The sequence below is a fragment of the Dendrobates tinctorius genome, unplaced genomic scaffold (genome assembly GCF_039654945.1).
Source record: "Dendrobates tinctorius isolate UK_male_01 unplaced genomic scaffold, ASM3965494v1 ptg000054l, whole genome shotgun sequence".
Lineage (NCBI taxonomy): Eukaryota > Metazoa > Chordata > Amphibia > Anura > Dendrobatidae > Dendrobates > Dendrobates tinctorius.
Window position 1 is genome coordinate 16,395,900 of NW_027361722.1, and position 18,171 is coordinate 16,414,070.

Genomic DNA, 18,171 nt, shown 5'->3' on the forward strand with positions numbered 1-18,171 from the left:
TCCTATCTCTTCCCTGTACTCCTATACTGTTAGATGATGTATTACATGTTTGACCTAATGTTAGGAGGAGCAGCAGTGCTGTGCACTGTGCATTGTGCCACTGCAAGAAACATCTAAAATGTTTGGCACTGTTTTGCATAATTAGGCCACAACTATATTTGTGTTTATGATGCTATTTGTACACGAAAAAGGAAAATCTTTAAAAAATAAACAGTTAAAAAAAAATATAAAAAAATAACACTTAATTAACACCAATAATAATATTACATATTCCCTGAAATAACATCCAAAGAGTGGTGAATACATATCATGACAACCACTTCTGGTTGGATGTCAAATGAAAGCGTGAGTCCACAGCTGTGATCGGAGGTATAATATTTACCTCTGGTCACTGGCGTTGGCTGATAACTGTGCTGTAAATAAATAATTTAAAAAAAAAATGACCTGGGCTCCCCTGTGTTTTTGATAACCAGCCGGGAAAAACTCACAGCTGGGGGCTGCAACCCACAGCTGTCAGCGACAGCAAAGCTGGTTATCAAGTATAGAGAGGTCCCCATTCCGATTTAAATAAATAATTTAAAAAAATGGCATGGGGTGACCCCCATTTTTGACAACCAACTGAGCTAAAGCAGACCATGGGGCCATGGATTTTGCTTCCCTGAGACTAAAAATAGCAGCCCGCAGTCACCCAGAAAAGATGCCAATTTTGGCACTTTGTCTGGCTCTTCCCACTTGCCCTGTAGCGGTGGCAAGTGGGGTTCATATATGTGGGGTTAATGTCACCTTTGTATTGTCAGGTGACATCAAGCCCACGGATTAGTAATGGAGAGGCGGCTATAATACACCTATCCATTACTAATCCTATAGTTATATTGTAAGTAAACACACAGCCAGAATAAAGTCTTTTATTTGAAATAAAACAAAAAAACACTTTAACTTTTTTATTTAAAAATAACAAACACAGTTATACTCACCTAATGCCCATTCCACTGAATTCCTCATCTCATGTAATAAAACAATAAAAAACAACAATATCCCTCACCTGTCCGTCGTTCTGTCCCGTGTCTGGGGATAAATAGTTTTCAACCTGGATGTGCCAAGATGCGACTGTCCAGGCTGAGAACCACTGGGAAATGAGGTTGCTTTTGTTTTTTTAATTTTTGTTTTATTACAGGAGATGAGGGATTCAAAAGAATGGGTTCTGATAAGTGTTTGGTTTAATTTAGAATTATTAAAGCAGTCTGTGTCATTCTTTCAAATAAAAGACTTTATTCTGGCTGTGTGTTTATTTACCATATAACTGTAGAATTAGTAATGGATAGGTGTCTTATAGATGCCTCTCCATTACAAAGCCATGGACTTGATTTCACAGGACAATACAAAGGTGACATAAACTCCACAAATATTACCCCATTTGTGTCATGATCCAGGGTGGATCTGACAGATTAAATGCACAAAGTAACCCATTTTTTTTCCTTTGGCTGTGTGCCAAAGGTGGTTTTGCCCCCGGTGGCCATTAGGGTCATTGCACTTTGGTTACCTAAGTTTGTGCATGTGATTATATAACAGGTGTGATTGCTCTATAAAAGAGTATCAGGTGTGTTAATCACTGTTGGTGATGAGTTCCTCATGTGCAAGCAAACCTGGGTAAAGAAGGGAGCTGAAGGAGAGTCACGGGCAGCCCAGTCAGAGTGCTGGAGTAGCAGCTATGGTGTCTGCAAGGAGGGCTGGCATGGATTGGTGGAGTGTCAGCTATGGTGTCTGCAAGGAGGGCTGGTATTGCTTGGTGGAGTGACAGCTATGGTGTAGAGCTCCACTCAGAATGCTGGACTCGGTTGCGGAAAGCTGCACTCAAAATGTTGGACCCTTTGGCAGAAAAGCTGGACTTATTTGCTGGACTCTGTTTCTGGACAGCTGCATGCAGGTGTGGACTCTGTTTGCTCCAAGGCTGCACTATGGTGTTGGATCCGGTCGGAGGAAAAGAGGCACGCAGGTGGTGGGCTCTGTTGCTGGGAGCGTAAGCAACAGAGCAAAGCTAAGTGGTGCTCCCCTGTTTTGTCATTTTTCCTTGTGTGCTTAGTGCAGTGATGGGATTAGTTTCCGCACCGACCATTTCCCTAGTGAGGGTTTAGGTGCAGGGTGAGCTAGGGTATCCTGATCGGCACCCGGTGCGGAACCAGCCTAGGGAACGTTAGGAGTGTAGAGACACTGACTCAGGGGAGTGCAGGAGGTCTCCATTTCCCCATTCCCTATCGCAGGGCCACCACTGTTATTGTTAGCCAGGTTTTCCCTATTCCCTTGTCTTATTGTATTAGTTACCGGCCTGCGGGCCGCGTCACATAGGACAATTGCACGTGCCGCGTCCTGTTGTATCAGTTACCGGCCTGCTGGCCGTGTCACTCAGGACGGGGCACGTGACAATTTGCCACTGCTACAGGGCAAGAGGGAAGAGCTGGGCAAGGCGCCAGAAATTGCACATCTAACAGATGCGCCTTTTCTGGGCATCGGCGGGCTGCTAATTTTAGTCTGAGGGGGCCAATTTCCATGGCCCCTTACCAGCCTGACAGTACCAGCCCGCCCCCATCTGTCTGCTTTAGCTTGGCTGGTTGTCAAACATGGGTGGAACCTCATGTCGTTTTTTAAATTATTTATTTAAATAATTGGAAAAAATCGGAGTGAGGACCACTCTATAACCAGCTTTGTTAATGCTCACAGCTGAGGGTTGCAGCCCCAAGCTGTGAGTTTTGCCTGGCTGGTTATCAAAAATACAGGGGAACCTACACCGTTTTTTTTATTATTTATTTACAGCGCAGGTGCCGGCTGATGGCTACTCCCATCAGCCGCCACCTGCTCTCGCTGTTATAAGTGGTAGCAGGTGTAGGCTGATGGGAGCTGTAGTCCATCAGCCGAAGTCCATGACCGGAGGTAAACTTCTTACCTCCAATCACAGCTGCATAGGAACCGCGGCTGTCTGTCTGGCAGTAATGATTTTACTGCTGATCAGAAGCAGTGTTTGCCGCCCTGTCATGCACATGACAGTGTGGCAAGCACTGGATGTTAGGGCCCCCCATTCTAGTGAAAGGGAGCCATGTTTGGGTCCGGGTACTTTTCTGATACCCAAACACAAACTTTTTTTTAACTGTTCAGCCAAACCAGCCAGACCCAAACATCCAGGGGTCCAACCATCTTTACTTACCACTTGTGCACTTCACCACATTGCATCCCAGCTCCTCCCCAAATTCATCACCACGCTTATCCCGGGCCCAACCCATCTTTTCAACTTATTGCTAACCTCTGGTACCTTCCCTTCTGCTTTCAAACATGTCATGATCATAAACAAGTCATCCTTTGACTTGACCTCTATGTCCAGCTATACCCCCTTATCACTACTCCCGTTCGCCTCCAAACTCCTCAACTTGTACATGCTGAACTTTACTCTCATCTCTTATCTAACTCAATCTTCGACAACCTACAGTCCGGCTTCCTGACCCTCACTGGAGCTGCCACAACCCCCAATCCACTGTCTCCTTTCACATTATCCTGTAGAATGTAATCCTGCGATTGCAGGGCCCTCTACCCTCTGTATCTGTCTACCATTGTTAGTTTGTTTACTCCCTGGCGAAGGCTACGTGCCAAGACGCATGTTTGGTTGGACGCCATCCAGGAGCAGACCATTGCCATACTATTTTGTGAGTTTTCTGACACTTTTGCGTTACTACTGTATTTTGTCTAACTTTTGTAATGCTCATCCTGCACATTTTTCCGCTTCCGTTCAATGCTGCTCTTCTGAGTACTTATATTACCACTTGGTAGATTCATTTGCCTATGTTAGGATTTATATCACTTTTTACCACTGGGTTTTTGTCTGATTTCTTTACAGTTTGGTTTGTGCCGCTGTTATAAGATTTGATTATTAAAAATTCTTAAAAATTTGGGGAAGAGCTGGGATACAATGTGGTGAAGTGCACAAGTGGTAAGTAGAGATGGTTGGACCCTTGGATGTTCGGGTTTGGCTGAACAGTTAAGAAAAGGTTTGTGTTTGGGTATCAGAAAAGTACCCGGACCCAAACACGGCCCCCTTTCACTAGAATGTGGGGCCCTAACATCCAGTGCTTGCCACACTGTCATGTGCATGACAGGGTGGCAAACACTGCTTCTGATCAGCAGTAAAATCATTACTGCCAGACTACTTAAAAAACCATCCCTTGACCAAAACTGTGCCGCTAAATATAGACCTGTCTCTAATCTTCCCTTCATCTCTAAACTCCTGGAACGCCTGGTCCACTCCCGTCTGATCCGCTATCTCTGTGATAACTCTCTTCTCGACCCTCTCCAATCCGGTTTCTGCTCTTTACACTCTACTGAAACTGCCCTCACTAAAGTCTCTAATGATCTACTAACAGCTAAATCAAATGGTCATTACTCCATGCTAATTCTTTTGGATCTCTCTGCAGCATTCGACACTGTGGATCATCAGCTCCTCCTCACCATGCTCCACTCCATTGGCCTCAAGGACACCGTTCTCTCCTGGTTCTCCTCCTATCTCTCTGACCGCTCCTTTACTGTATCTTTTGTTGGTTCCTCCTCCCACCTTCCCTTTACTGTTGGGGTTCCTCAAGGATCGGTTCTAGGCTCCCTCCTCTTCTCCTTGTACACTGCCCCTATTGGTCAAACAATCAGTAGATTTGGTTACGCATCTTCTCCTGACATCACTCCAGCCTTCTTAGAAAACACCAGCGATTGTCTAAACGCTGTGTCTAACATCATGTCCTCACTATATCTGAAACTGAACCTGTCAAAGACTGAACTCCTTGTGTTTCCTCCCGCTACTAATGTACCTATACCCGACATTGCCATTTCTGTGTGTGGTTCCACTATTACTCCCCAGCAACATGCCCGCTGTCTTGGGGTCATACTTGACTCTGAGCTTTCCTTTGCCCCCCCCACATTCGATCACTGGTTCGCTCTTGTCATCTGCACCTCAAAAACATCTCTAGAATTCGATCTTTTCTTACTTTTGACTCTGCAAAAACTGTTACTGTTTCTCTTATTCATTCTCGTCTCGACTATTGTAACTCTCTTCTAATCGGTCTCCCTCTTACCAAACTCTCCCCCCTCCAATCTGTCTTGAATGCTGCAGCCAGGATCATATTCCTCACCAATCGTTACACCGATGCCTCTACCTTGTGCCAGTCATTACACTGGCTACCCATCCACTCCAGAATTCAGTATAAACTTATTACCCTCACCCACAAAGCCCTCCATGGCTCAGTACCACCCTACATCTCCTAACTTGTTTCAGTATACCACCTTACCCTTGCCCTCCGTTCTGCTGCTGACCTGAGGTTAGCATCCTCAATAATCAGAACCTCCCACTCCCATCTCCAAGACTTTACACATGCTGTCCCATTTCTTTGGAATGCATTTCACAGGTCAATGCGATTAGTCCCCAATCCCCACAATTTTAAGCGTGCCCTGAAAACGCATTTATTAAGACTGGTCTAACGCCTCAACACATTAATCTAATCTATCCCTGTGTGGCGCAGCCAAAAGTTTTACCATAACCAGGTTCCCACATGCTTTATGCATCCATTAGCCCTTTGTGTCTTTACTGTTACACACTTAACATTATGGCTGGTCCATACAATCAGGGCAACTGTTACCACCCACCTTTCGTGTCTACCTCTTTCCTCATAGACTGTAAGCTTGCGAGCAGGGCCCTCACTCCTCTTGTATGTTATGATCTATGTGATTATTGTTACGCTGTAATGTCTATTGTCTGTACAAATCCCCTCTGAAATGTAAAGTGCTGCGGAATATGTCGGCGCTATAGAAATAAAATTTAATATTATTATTTATTGTGGTTCTCCTGACTGTCCACACGGTGTCACTTGGGTCAGGCATTTTGGTGGAGGGCTTGATGTTTTATATGGTTATATAACGAATACTTACTTAACACCATTTATACCCCCACCACCATTTTTAGTATTTCCTTTGTTACTTTTTTTATTGATATTCCACCTTATCCTGTAGAATGTAATCCTGCGAGGGCAGGGCTCTCTACCCTCTGTATCTGTCTACCATTGTTAGTTTGTTCACTGCAACTTATATTTGTGTTTTGTATCTAAGCCATTTTAATTACAGCACCATAGAATCAATGGGGCTCTAAAAATAGAATCATAGAATCGTAGAGTTGGAAGGGACCTCCTGGGCCATCTGGTCCAACCCTCTGCTCAAAGCAGGATTCGCTAAATCATAATAATAAAACAAACAAAAACCTGGTGACAGATTCCTATTAAGTTTAGGTAAAAATAAATATATTATATCACCATATTTTAAAACTCACCAACATAATTTTCTACGTTCCAGGTATGGTGACTGTGAGAAGAGGCGAGCCTGCTGTTCTGCAGTGTGACGCTGATCCCGGAGACACGTTACGATCAGTTATATGGAAGCTTGGTCTATATAAATCATCCTGTGTAATATCATATAAAATAGAGGAGAATAATACAAAGACGTCATACAGCTCCTGCAGCCCAAGGATGAGAAGTGACCATTTATCACTGACGATCAATCACACAGAGATATCTGATGAAGGGACGTACGCTTGTGAAGTGGTGAATGATGAGAACACGATCTTCAGGAACTTTTCACTACAAGTATTAGGTGAACAATTAATTTTATTAAAATGCAAGTTTCTAATGTGCCCCTGTTAGGATCATTTCTGTAAATCCATACATTACATAACATATTAGACGTGTTGTATGTAGGATATATACTATAATTTGTCCCCAATAAATTGCCTCTTATCTTGTGTGTAAATAAATTTAAGGAGCGTCTGAAGAGATTACAGGAGCGGGCGCTTTTTTTTTCTCTTAGTTTTATGTGTGTTGATTCTGGCAACCAATCAGGGTGCATAAACCATCCACAATGTCATGACACATGGTCTTAAGCATACTCACAGATGCGGATTCTTTACTGTAAGTACAGTTCTGGTCTCTGGTGTATAAGAAAGGCATAGCTGAACTGGAGCGGGTGCAGAGAAGAGCGACCAAGGTTATTTGGGAACTGGGGGGTCTGCAATACCAAGACAGATTATTACACTTGGGGTTATTTAGTTTGGAAAATCAAAGGCTTACAATGTATATGTTGTGAACTCATTTTCTGGTTTACCTCTGGCTTCTGGTGAGGATGGTGGAGCTGGCTGTGTTGACAGAGGAGTCGTGAGTTCTCCATCCAGGCTCCCTCTAGTGGTGACAGTAGGTAATGAAGCTGATCTAAATGGCAGAGACCTACCACCTGAGGAGGACAGCATCTATCCTTTCCTGTCCTTTCTAGTTAGTGTGGGCCCCATCGTTTGCTCAGCCTATTTTTCTGCCTGTGTTTGTGTTTTCATCTTGTCTCACCGACAATACATGTTTGGGGGCTGTCTATTGCTTTGGGGTCTGCTCTGGGGCAGTTTAGTTTTCCCCTTTCTTGCTTTAGGCTTATTTAGTTCTCCGGCTGTGACAAGGCATCTAGGATCATCGTAGGTACGCTCCTCGGCTACTGTTAGTTGTGTGGATAGGTCCAGGGGTCTGCAATCCACTTAGTTACCAACCTCTCTGGCTTTCTGTGGCTTAGCTTGTTTTTGTTTTCCCTCCTCAGTGACTCATTCATAACAGAATCACCAGCCATACCGCAGATTCTAGGGTACTCAAAAGCAGGGGAAAAAAAAAAATTGTAAAAAAAAAAGAAAGTGTTAGAATTTTTTTTTTTATATGTATTTTTTCCTCTTTTTCTCTGGGGCCGTAGGATTTTTTCCTTAATGGAGATTAAGCAATTGTCTGATCGTGTGGAGCAGCTCACTGCTGAAGTGCGGGGAATTTCCGCCTATCTCACTCAATCACATGCTGTGGAACCAAAAATCCCTACTCCTGATGTGTTTTCTGGGGATCGGTCTAAATTTTTGAATTTTAAGAATAATTGTAAATTATTTCTTGCCTCGAAGCCTAACTCATTGGGGAGCTCTGCGCAGCAGGTTAAAATTGTCATCTCCTTGCTGCGCGGCGATCCCCAGGATTGGGCATTTTCTTTTACACCTGAAAATCCCATTCTGACTAAAGTGGATGCATTTTTTCAAGCCTTGGGGTTGTTGTATGATGAACCTAATGCTATTGATCAAGCTGAGAAAGCCCTATTGGCATTGAACCAGGGTCAGGATTCTGCAGTTATACTGTCAAAAATTCCGAAAGTGGGTGGTCCTTACTACATGGAATGATGGTGCCTTGGCAGCTCTCTTTCGCAAGGGTTTATCAGAAACAGTAAAAGATATTATGGTGGGATTTCCTGTTCCCTCTGGTCTTGACGATTCTATGTCATTAGCCATTCAAGTTGATCGGCGTTTACGTGAACTACACTAGAGGTGTTGCCACCTTTTCAACAAATGTCTGAACCTATGCAATGTGATAGAGTTTTGTCTAGGGCACAACGTCAGAAGTATAGAAGGCGTAATAAGCTGTGTTTTTTCTGTGGAGATGCCTCTCATATTATTTCTGTCTGCCCTAAATGAGAGAAACGTTTTGCACACACATTTGCTGTGGGTGGCGTGCAACATAAGTTTCTTTTGGCAATTACACTGATCTGCTCCCTGTCCACATTTTCCGCAAAGGCTTTTGTGGATTCAGGAACGGCTTTGACTCTGATGGATTTGGATTTTGCTAAACGTTGTGGTTTTCCCATGATACCTCTGCGGACGCCTATTCCTTTGAGGGGTACTGATGCTACTCCTTTGGCAGAGAATAAACCTCAGTTTTGGACCCAGGTGATAATGCGGGTCGCCCCAGACCACCAAGAAAATTGTAGATTTTTGGAACTGCATAATTTGCATGATACTATTGTTCTGGGTTTTCCCTGGTTACAAATCCATAATCCAGTTTTGGATTGGAAAGCTGTGTCTGTGGTGAGTTGGGGCTGTCGGTGTGCTCTTGGTGACACTCCTGTTTCCTCCACCTCTCCCCAGTCTCATGATGTTCCTGACTATTTGGCTGATTTTTATGATGCATTTAGTGAGAGTAAATCTGCGTCCCTGCATCCTCATAGGAGTTATGACTGTGCAATTGAGTTGAGGCCTGGGTGTAAATTTCCCAAGGGTCGGCTTTTCAACTTTCCTCTACCTGAACACGAGGCTATGCGATCTTATATTAAGGAGTCATTGGAGAAGGGTCATATTAGACCATTCTCTTCACCCTTAGGTGCTGGGTTTTTTTCGTGGCTAAGAAAGATGGTTCATTAAGGCCTTGTATTGACTATCGTTCCCTTAACAAGATTACTGTTAAATATCAGTTTCCGTTACCCCTGATTTCTGATTTATTCTCCAGAGTTAAAGGTGCCTGCTGGTTTACTAAGCTTGACCTCAGGGGGGCGCATAATCTTATTCGCATCAAGCATGGGGATGAATGGAAGATGGCGTTTAATACTCCGGAGGGACATTTTGAGTACCTGGTGATGCCTTTTGGGCTCACTAATGCCCCTTCTGTCTTCCAATCCTTCATGAATGATATTTTCCAGAACTTTGTGGATACGTTTTTGATCATCTATTTGGACGATATTCTGATCTTTTCCAGTAATTGGGATTCTCATGTGGAACATGTTCGGACTGTGTTCAGGATTTTAAGGGAGAATTCCCTGTATGTTAAGGGATCGAAATGCCTTTTTGGTGTACAGAGGATTTCATTTTTGGGATTTATTTTGTCTCCGTCAACTATTGAAATGGACCCGGCCAAGGTACAGGCCATTTATGATTGGGTTCAGCCCACTTCTTTGAAGGCTCTCCAGAAGTTTTTGGGTTTTGCTAATTTTTTTTCGTAAATTTATAGCTAATTTTTCTGGTATTGCCAAACCACTGACTGATCTGACCAAGATGGGCGCTGATGTACTGATTTGGTCTCCAGAGGCTGTTTTGGCATTTCAGGAGCTGAAGCGGAGGTTCACTTCTGCTTCGGTTTTACGGCAACCTGATGTCTCACTTCCATTTCAGGTAGAGGTAGATGCTTCAGAGATTGGTGCAGGAGCTCTTTTGTCCCAAAAAGATCCGGTGACTTCTAAAATGAATCCCTGTGCCTTCTTTTCCCGAAAGTTCTCCCCATCTGAACGCAACTATGATGTGGGGAATCAGGAATTGTTGGCCATGAAGTGGGCATTCGAGGAGTGGAGACATTGGTTGGCTGGAGCTAAACATCAAGTTGTGGTCCTCACTGATCACAAGAATTTGATTTACCTGGAGTCGGCCAAACGCTTGAATCCTAGACAGGCTAGGTGGGCCTTGTTTTTCACGCGTTTTGATTTTGAGGTCTCCTTTCTTCCGGGCACTAAGAATGTTAAGGCAGACGCCCTTTCTGGGACTTTCTTTGCTGATTCTCCTATTGTGACCAAACCTACTACCATCCTAGGTGAGGGGGTAGTTCTTTCTGCCATCTCGCCCGATTTGAGACGTGCCATGGAAGAATTTCAGGAGGACAAACCTGATCGTTGTCCTATGGGAAAATTGTATGTTCCTGACCAGTGGAGGAAGAGAGTGATGTCTGAAGTTCATTGCTCCACGTTGGCTGGTCATCCAGGTATTTTTGGTACCAGAGATTTGGTGAGTCGGTCTTTTTGGTGGCCCGCCTTATCTCGTGATGTCAGGAATTTTGTGCAGTCTTGTGGGACTTGTTCCCGGTCTAAACCCTGTTCTCGTTCTTAGTGGGCTGTTGATGCCCTTGCCGGTGCCCAAGAGGCCATGGACCCATATCTCAATGGATTTTATTTCTGATCTTCCTGTCTTTCAGAGAATGACTGTTATCTGGGTGATTTGTGATAGATTTTCTAAGTTATCCATCTTGTACCACTCCCAAAGCAGCCATCTTCCTCAGAGTTGGTGGCCTTGTTTTTTCAACAGGTGGTTCGGTTGCATGGGATTCCTGAGAACATTGTGTCGGACAGAGGAGTCCAGTTTGTCTCCAGATTTTGGAAAGCTTTTTGTTCCAAGCTGGGAATTCAGTTATCCTTCTCCTCTGCGTTTCACCCACAGACCAATGGGCAGACTAAGAGAACAAAAAAGACTTTGGAGTCCTATTTGAGATGTTTTATATCTGCTGATCAGGATGATTGGGTCTCATTTTTGCCCTTGGCCGAATTCGCTCTAAATAATACAGCTAGTTCTGCCACATTGATATCGCCCTTTTTCTGTAACTTTGGGTTTCATCCTCGATTTTCTTCAGGGCAAGTGGAATCTTCAGCCTGCCCAGGTGTTGACACTGTGGTAGAGAGAATGCAGCAGATTTGGGACCAAGTGGTGGATAAGTTGTCCCTCTCTCAAGAAAAGGCCCAGCGGTTTTCCAACCGATATAGGACCATTGGTCCCCGGTTTAAAGTGGGTTGATATGGTTTGGAGTCGTCAAAAAATATCTCTATGAAGGTTGCGTCTCCAAAGTACAAGCCAAGATTTATTGGACCTTATAGGATTTTGGAGATTCTTAACCTGGTTTCTTTTCAATTGGCTCTTCCAGTTACGTTTAAGATCCATAACTTGTTTCATAAGTCTCTGTTGAAGAGGTTTGTTGAGCCAGTGGTTCCTATGGCGGCACCTCCTGACCCTGTGTTGGTTGAAGGTAATGTGGAATATGAGGTAGAGAAAATACTGGATTCTTGCCTGGCTAGACAGAGACTCCAGTATTTGGTCAAGTGGAACGGTTATGGCCAGGAGGACAATTCTTGGGTCTCTGCCTCTGACATTCATGCCGATAGATTGGTTTGTGCTTTTTATTGGGTCCATCCTGATCGGCCTGGTGGCGTGGATGAGGGTTCGGTGACCCCTCCTCAAGGGGGGGTACTGTTGTGAACTCATTTTCTGGTTTATCTCTGGCTTCTGGTGAGGGTGGTGGAGCTGGCTGTGTTGACAGTGGAGTCGTGAGTTCTCCATCCGGGCTCCCTCTAGTGGTGACAGTAGGCAATGAAGCTGATCTAAATAGCAGACACCTACCACCTGAGGAGGAGGACTGTGAGTGGACCTCAGGAGTCTCTGACTGGATTTAAGACAGCCGACTCCCTAATTTTGTGCTGGTGATTTTCCTGCCCTGAGGTTCTGGTTTCCAGTTCTGTTCCTGCCTTCTCAAGCTAAGTGTGCTCTGCTATTTTTTCACATGAGATTTGGTCTGGTTTACTCAGTTTTTGTGGTCAGCCAGCCCCTGCTCGGGCTGTGCTGAATTTCCAGTCTTATGTCTCTGTTTATGCCAGTTTGTTTTTTGTACCTGATCAGATTGGTCTCTTTTTGCTCTGTCTTCAGAATATACCAGAGTGCTGATATAGGGAATTGAAGTCTAGCGACTTCAGGGTTTTGTTATCAGAACGTGTTGGACATTTTTTGGCAGGGTTTTGTGTGTGATTGCAGACAGCATCTTTCCTTTCCTGTCCTTTCTAGTTAGTGTGGGCCCCATCGTTTGCTCAGCCTATTTTTCTGCCTGTGTTTGTGTTTTCATCTTGTCTCACCGACAATACATGTTTGGGGGCTGTCTATTGCTTTGGGGTCTGCTCTGGGGCAGTTTAGTTTTCCCCTTTTCTTGCTTTAGGCTTATTTAGTTCTCCGGCTGTGACGAGGCGTCTAGGATCATTGTAGGTACGCTCCTCGGCTACTGCTAGTTGTGTGGATAGGATCAGGGGTCTGCAATCCGCTTAGTTACCAACCTCTCTGGTTTTCTGTGGCTTAGCTTGTTTTTGTTTTTCCTCCTCGGTGACTCATTCATAACAGTATAAATATATGCAGAGACAATACAAAGACCTTTCTAATGATCTTTTTACTCCTAGACCTGTGACGGGAACAAGGGGGCACCCTCTACGTCTGGAGGAAAGAAGGTTTAAGCATACTCACAGACGCGGATTCTTTACTGTAAGAGCGGTGAGACTATGGAACTCTCTGCCGTATGATGTTGTAATGAGCAGAGTTGAGCAAAACGGGTCGGTCAGATTCAAACATCGCCGACTTTCGCTAAAGTCGGGTTTCGTGGAGTCGTGAGTTCTCCATCCGGGCTCCCTCTAGTGGTGACAGTAGGCAATGAAGCTGATCTAAATAGCAGACACCTACCACCTGAGGAGGAGGACTGTGAGTGGACCTCAGGAGTCTCTGACTGGATTTAAGACAGCCGACTCCCTAATTTTGTGCTGGTGATTTTCCTGCCCTGAGGTTCTGGTTTCCAGTTCTGTTCCTGCCTTCTCAAGCTAAGTGTGCTCTGCTATTTTTTCACATGAGATTTGGTCTGGTTTACTCAGTTTTTGTGGTCAGCCAGCCCCTGCTCGGGCTGTGCTGAATTTCCAGTCTTATGTCTCTGTTTATGCCAGTTTGTTTTTTGTACCTGATCAGATTGGTCTCTTTTTGCTCTGTCTTCAGAATATACCAGAGTGCTGATATAGGGAATTGAAGTCTAGCGACTTCAGGGTTTTGTTATCAGAACGTGTTGGACATTTTTTGGCAGGGTTTTGTGTGTGATTGCAGACAGCATCTTTCCTTTCCTGTCCTTTCTAGTTAGTGTGGGCCCCATCGTTTGCTCAGCCTATTTTTCTGCCTGTGTTTGTGTTTTCATCTTGTCTCACCGACAATACATGTTTGGGGGCTGTCTATTGCTTTGGGGTCTGCTCTGGGGCAGTTTAGTTTTCCCCTTTTCTTGCTTTAGGCTTATTTAGTTCTCCGGCTGTGACGAGGCGTCTAGGATCATTGTAGGTACGCTCCTCGGCTACTGCTAGTTGTGTGGATAGGATCAGGGGTCTGCAATCCGCTTAGTTACCAACCTCTCTGGTTTTCTGTGGCTTAGCTTGTTTTTGTTTTTCCTCCTCGGTGACTCATTCATAACAGTATAAATATATGCAGAGACAATACAAAGACCTTTCTAATGATCTTTTTACTCCTAGACCTGTGACGGGAACAAGGGGGCACCCTCTACGTCTGGAGGAAAGAAGGTTTAAGCATACTCACAGACGCGGATTCTTTACTGTAAGAGCGGTGAGACTATGGAACTCTCTGCCGTATGATGTTGTAATGAGCAGAGTTGAGCAAAACGGGTCGGTCAGATTCAAACATCGCCGACTTTCGCTAAAGTCGGGTTTCGTCGATCGAAACCCGACCATAGCGTGAAGTCGGCCATGCGGTCATCAACCCGAGCGCCAAAGTCGCGTTTCCCATAATGCTTTTGAAGCTGGCCGGGGGACCACCACAATGCAGGGAGACTACAGTACGCAAGATGAGGTGCAAACAACAAAGGGTTAATTTATTTACAGGCAAGGAATGCAGTGTTAGGAAAGAGTAAACAGGGGTGTGCAATGACATAAAACTATTTACAAAAGTGATATTCTCTAGCTGGGCCATACAAATGGCACGGTGCACCAACTATTGCAGATCAGTGTATTTCTCCAAAAGCAAAACAATACAATACAGTACAGTGTGCTGCTACTCTAACTCTAGCCTGACTGTTCGCTTCTACACCAGCCGCACGGCAACCATGCTCTGTCTATTGCTGCCTATCCTAAGCCCTAAACATGTGCGCACACGTGGTTAACACTCACAGTACAGTTGGTGTTGAAGTTCCTTTCTGGGGGCCCCCTACAGTTCTCTGCAAGATGATGCAATGTCCTCCCTGGAAGCTCTGTGCAACGTGGTCTTGTTCTTGTGTGAAGATCCCGATCCTGTTCCTCCCTTATATATCTTCGTGGCTCCTTGCAGTAACACAGGAAAAACCACCATTGTTATCCCCAGAAGGGTGCACAATCCCACAGGTTCAGTCAGTTCTAAGCTGCACATTTTTCTCCTCACAGAATCCAGCGCCCCAGCTTCCTTCTGTCTCCAAGCTCCGAACACTCCCTGGAAACAGCCCCTCCCCTCTCCTAGCAGGCAGAACGACCCAAAAACAGTCTTATTGCAGGGGAGATCCGAATGTCCAATTGCTCTAGCCAAGGGGGTTCTGTCTCTTAAAGTGGCAGTTTGTCTCTACTGTCCATAGAAATGCCACCCCCTTACATGCATCCCTACTTAAAGATGGTCGTCCTCGACCATCACAGCATCATGGTTGCAGTGGGAAGAAACTTGCAATGCAGAATAGCACCTATAGAGGTGGCAGCACAAGTGGAAAAACAGAGAACGCTGTTCTATATAACGGACTGGTGGAACTCCTGCAGTAGACCTCTGGGATCTCCGGAGGTTTTGAGTATCTTCCAAAGGAATGCTTGCTGCAGGAGTTGTAGGCTCTTGTCTGGACTCATTGTCACGTGGCGGTGGTGGTACCTCCAGCCTATCCCACTGGTGTAATACACTCTTCATCTCAGCATCCAGACTATCTCTCTTGCTTGCCAGGCTTCTGCTTCTGCGCTACCCAGCATTTCATCTGTCTCAGCCCTCCGTCTTCATCTTGAACATTTCCCCACAATTCATTGATTCTCCCCAGAGATCGGGGTAGTGCGCAGGCCTCCCTACTTGACTGGACTGCAACCACTGGGGTCTTGAACTTATGGAAGTCTGGGGTTTCTTCCTCTTTGAGTTGTTCATCGAGATCCCCCACTGGAGTTTCCACCGTCACTCGTGACAGGTCATCGGCATTTGCATTTTCAGTAGCAGAGCGATAACGGATGGTAAAGTCAAACTTTGCCACGCGAGCCACCCAACGTTGTTCTAGGGCCCCCAATTTAGCATTCTCAAGGTGGGCCAGGGGATTATTGTCCGTTCGAACTTGAATCTTGGTCCCTGCCAGGAAGCCCGCAAACTTCTCTGTCATGGCCCACACGAGGGCCAGGAGTTCTAACCGGAAAGAGCTGTAATTATGGGAGTTTCTTTCACAGTCTCGCAGGGACCTACTGGCATACCCGATGACTCTCTCATGTCCATCCTGTATTTGGGAAAGTACTGCACTGAGTCCATGAAGGCTACCATCTGTGTATAACAAGAATGGTTGATCGAAATCTGAGTAGGCCAAAATTAGGGCTGAAGTAAGAGCATTCTTTATACCCTGGAAGGCCTCATCTTGCCTCTGGTCACAGGGGATGCACTGGGTCTTCGGCACTCCGGCGGTCCCACTCAGCAGATCATTCAGAGGACCTGCCACCATTGCGAAATCTTTGACAAACCGTCGGTAGTACCCGGCGAGTCCAAGGAAGGCCTGGAGTTCCCGCACGGTTTGAGGAACTGGCCACTTCTGGATAGCAGCCACTTAATCTTTTGAAGGCAGAACTCAGTCTTGTGACACTATGTGGCCCAGGTACTCAATCTCTTTCTTGAAGAGGTGGCACTTCTTTAGCTTCACCTTCAGGTTATGAGCCCGCAGTCTTCCGAATACCTGTCCAAGCCGGGCAAGATGGTCTTCGAACGAGGCAGAGAACACAATGATGTCATCCAGGTAGATCAGGGTAGCCTCAAAGTTTAAGTCTCCCAAACACTTTTCCATCAGCCGTTGAAACGTGCCCGGAGCATTGGAGAGCCCGAAGGGCATCTGGTTAAGCTCGAACAATCCCATAGGGAGGATGAAGGCAGTTTTTTCCTTGTCTTTCTCGGCCACGGCCACTTGACAGTATCCGCTTGCTAGGTCCAAGGTGGAAAAGTACTTGGCTTTCCCCAACGCTGTCAAGGATTCCTCGATGGGGGGTAACAGATATGAGTCTCGCACAGTGCAAGCATTGAGTTTCCTGTACACAGGACCGGATGGTCCCATCCTTCTTCTTGACGAGCACCACCGGGGCCGCCCAAGGGCTTTGACTACACTGCACTACTCCTGAATCCAGCATCTGCCTCAGTAATGTCTTCACCTCTTGGTACATCTTGGGTGGGATTTGCCAGTATCGTTCTCGAATTGGACGAGCGTCCCCGGTCGGTATCTGGTGTGTGATCGCTTCGGTACAGCCAAAATCTTCGGTGGGACGGGCGAATGTGGCCTGATTTTCCCACAGCATAGCTTCTATCGCCCGCACACGCTCAGGTCCAAGAGCCTTCACATCCACTTCCATTTGGTCAAGGATGATCCGCCCATTCCACTCTGGTGATGGCTTCTCTTCGGGCCCCGCAGCGACAGCCAGGGTCCACCCCACACCTTCGATCGGCAATAAAGACATCTCCTTCTGACTCACCACTTTGCCCTTGTGTAGGTACACCCGGGCCAGATCTGTCCCCCGGAGCAAGGTGACTTCCCCGGGGCCCACGTTAAAAGCTCTTATGGGGACGTGTCCTCGCTGGACCACAGCTATCGTACGAGCTATCATAACTTCTTGGTCCGCTCCTCTGCCTACCACAGGCTGAACTATCACCTCCAGCCCGTCAAGGTTGCGATGAGTCCCCACTGGAAGGTGTAATATACTTTCTTGCTCGGGAGGCAGGATTACATACTCCTTCCCAGGGGCCCTGATGACCCCTACCGCCTGATAAGATGGCACACTATTTTGCATCCCACAGACACGAATCAATCGCTGAAGGGCTTCTTGAGTAGGCTTATGTGTGGCAGCCTTCTTCCAATAACTGGGTCCCCGTTTGGTGAACATTATCTGATCGAGTTCTCGTATGATATTCATTCCCACTACTACAGGCACGTCTTCTTTGATGGGCTCAGGGACTAGCAGGATCCCTTTCTTTCCTACTTCTTGCCCACAGATTCGAACATTCATCCACACGACCCCTGTGACCGGGATTGGCTGTTGATTGGCAGCAAACAACCGTATCAATGTCTCCTTCTCTGGCTTAGCCAGGGCTTGAAAATGCTGTTTGAAATATGATTCTGGCATCGCTGTCACTTGTGAACCGGTATCCATCAAGCAATCCACTGGAATGCCTTCAAATTCAGCACGCAGGATGGGACTCCCAGCAATCAGGTGTTCATTATGATAAGGAGTGGCATCTCTTCTTGCTTCCCCCAAAGAGTGCCGCGTTACTGCGGGGGATGGTAGTTTAGCTGCGGCTGTTGCTGGCTTTGAGCATAATTCCGGCAGTCCCTGGCAAGGTGCCCTTGTCCTCCACACTCCCAGCATTGGATGCCTCCTCTTCGCCGAGGGGCACCCCGAGCCTGTCTTCGTGCCTCTGATGCCTGGCAGGGGGGAGCTTGCACCCACTGACCCCTTAAAGGTTGGGCCGAAGGATGGTTATATGATTGCGTTGAGTCAGACTGTTGTTCTCCCATTCTTTGCTCCATACGG

The 18,171-nt window shown here is 46.0% G+C and overlaps 1 protein-coding gene and 1 long non-coding RNA gene across 4 annotated transcripts in view; one reads left to right on the forward strand and one right to left on the reverse strand.

Annotated features, from left to right (window-relative positions):
• The window catches only part of LOC141091519 (cell surface glycoprotein CD200 receptor 1-like), a 59,684-nt gene that overhangs the window by 26,532 nt on the left and 14,981 nt on the right, over positions 1-18,171 (forward strand). For both annotated transcript variants that reach the window (XM_073577153.1, XM_073577154.1), the window contains exon 2: positions 6,370-6,666. In XM_073577153.1, coding sequence (XP_073433254.1) covers positions 6,370-6,666 — 297 coding nt within the window. The remainder of the gene's footprint in view (positions 1-6,369; positions 6,667-18,171) is intronic.
• The window catches only part of LOC141091521 (uncharacterized), a 69,029-nt gene that overhangs the window by 4,555 nt on the left and 46,303 nt on the right, over positions 1-18,171 (reverse strand). For both annotated transcript variants that reach the window (XR_012232535.1, XR_012232534.1), the window contains exons 4-5: positions 6,963-7,077; positions 6,347-6,475 (exon numbers count right to left, since the gene is read on the reverse strand). This is a non-coding gene — a long non-coding RNA (uncharacterized lncRNA). The remainder of the gene's footprint in view (positions 1-6,346; positions 6,476-6,962; positions 7,078-18,171) is intronic.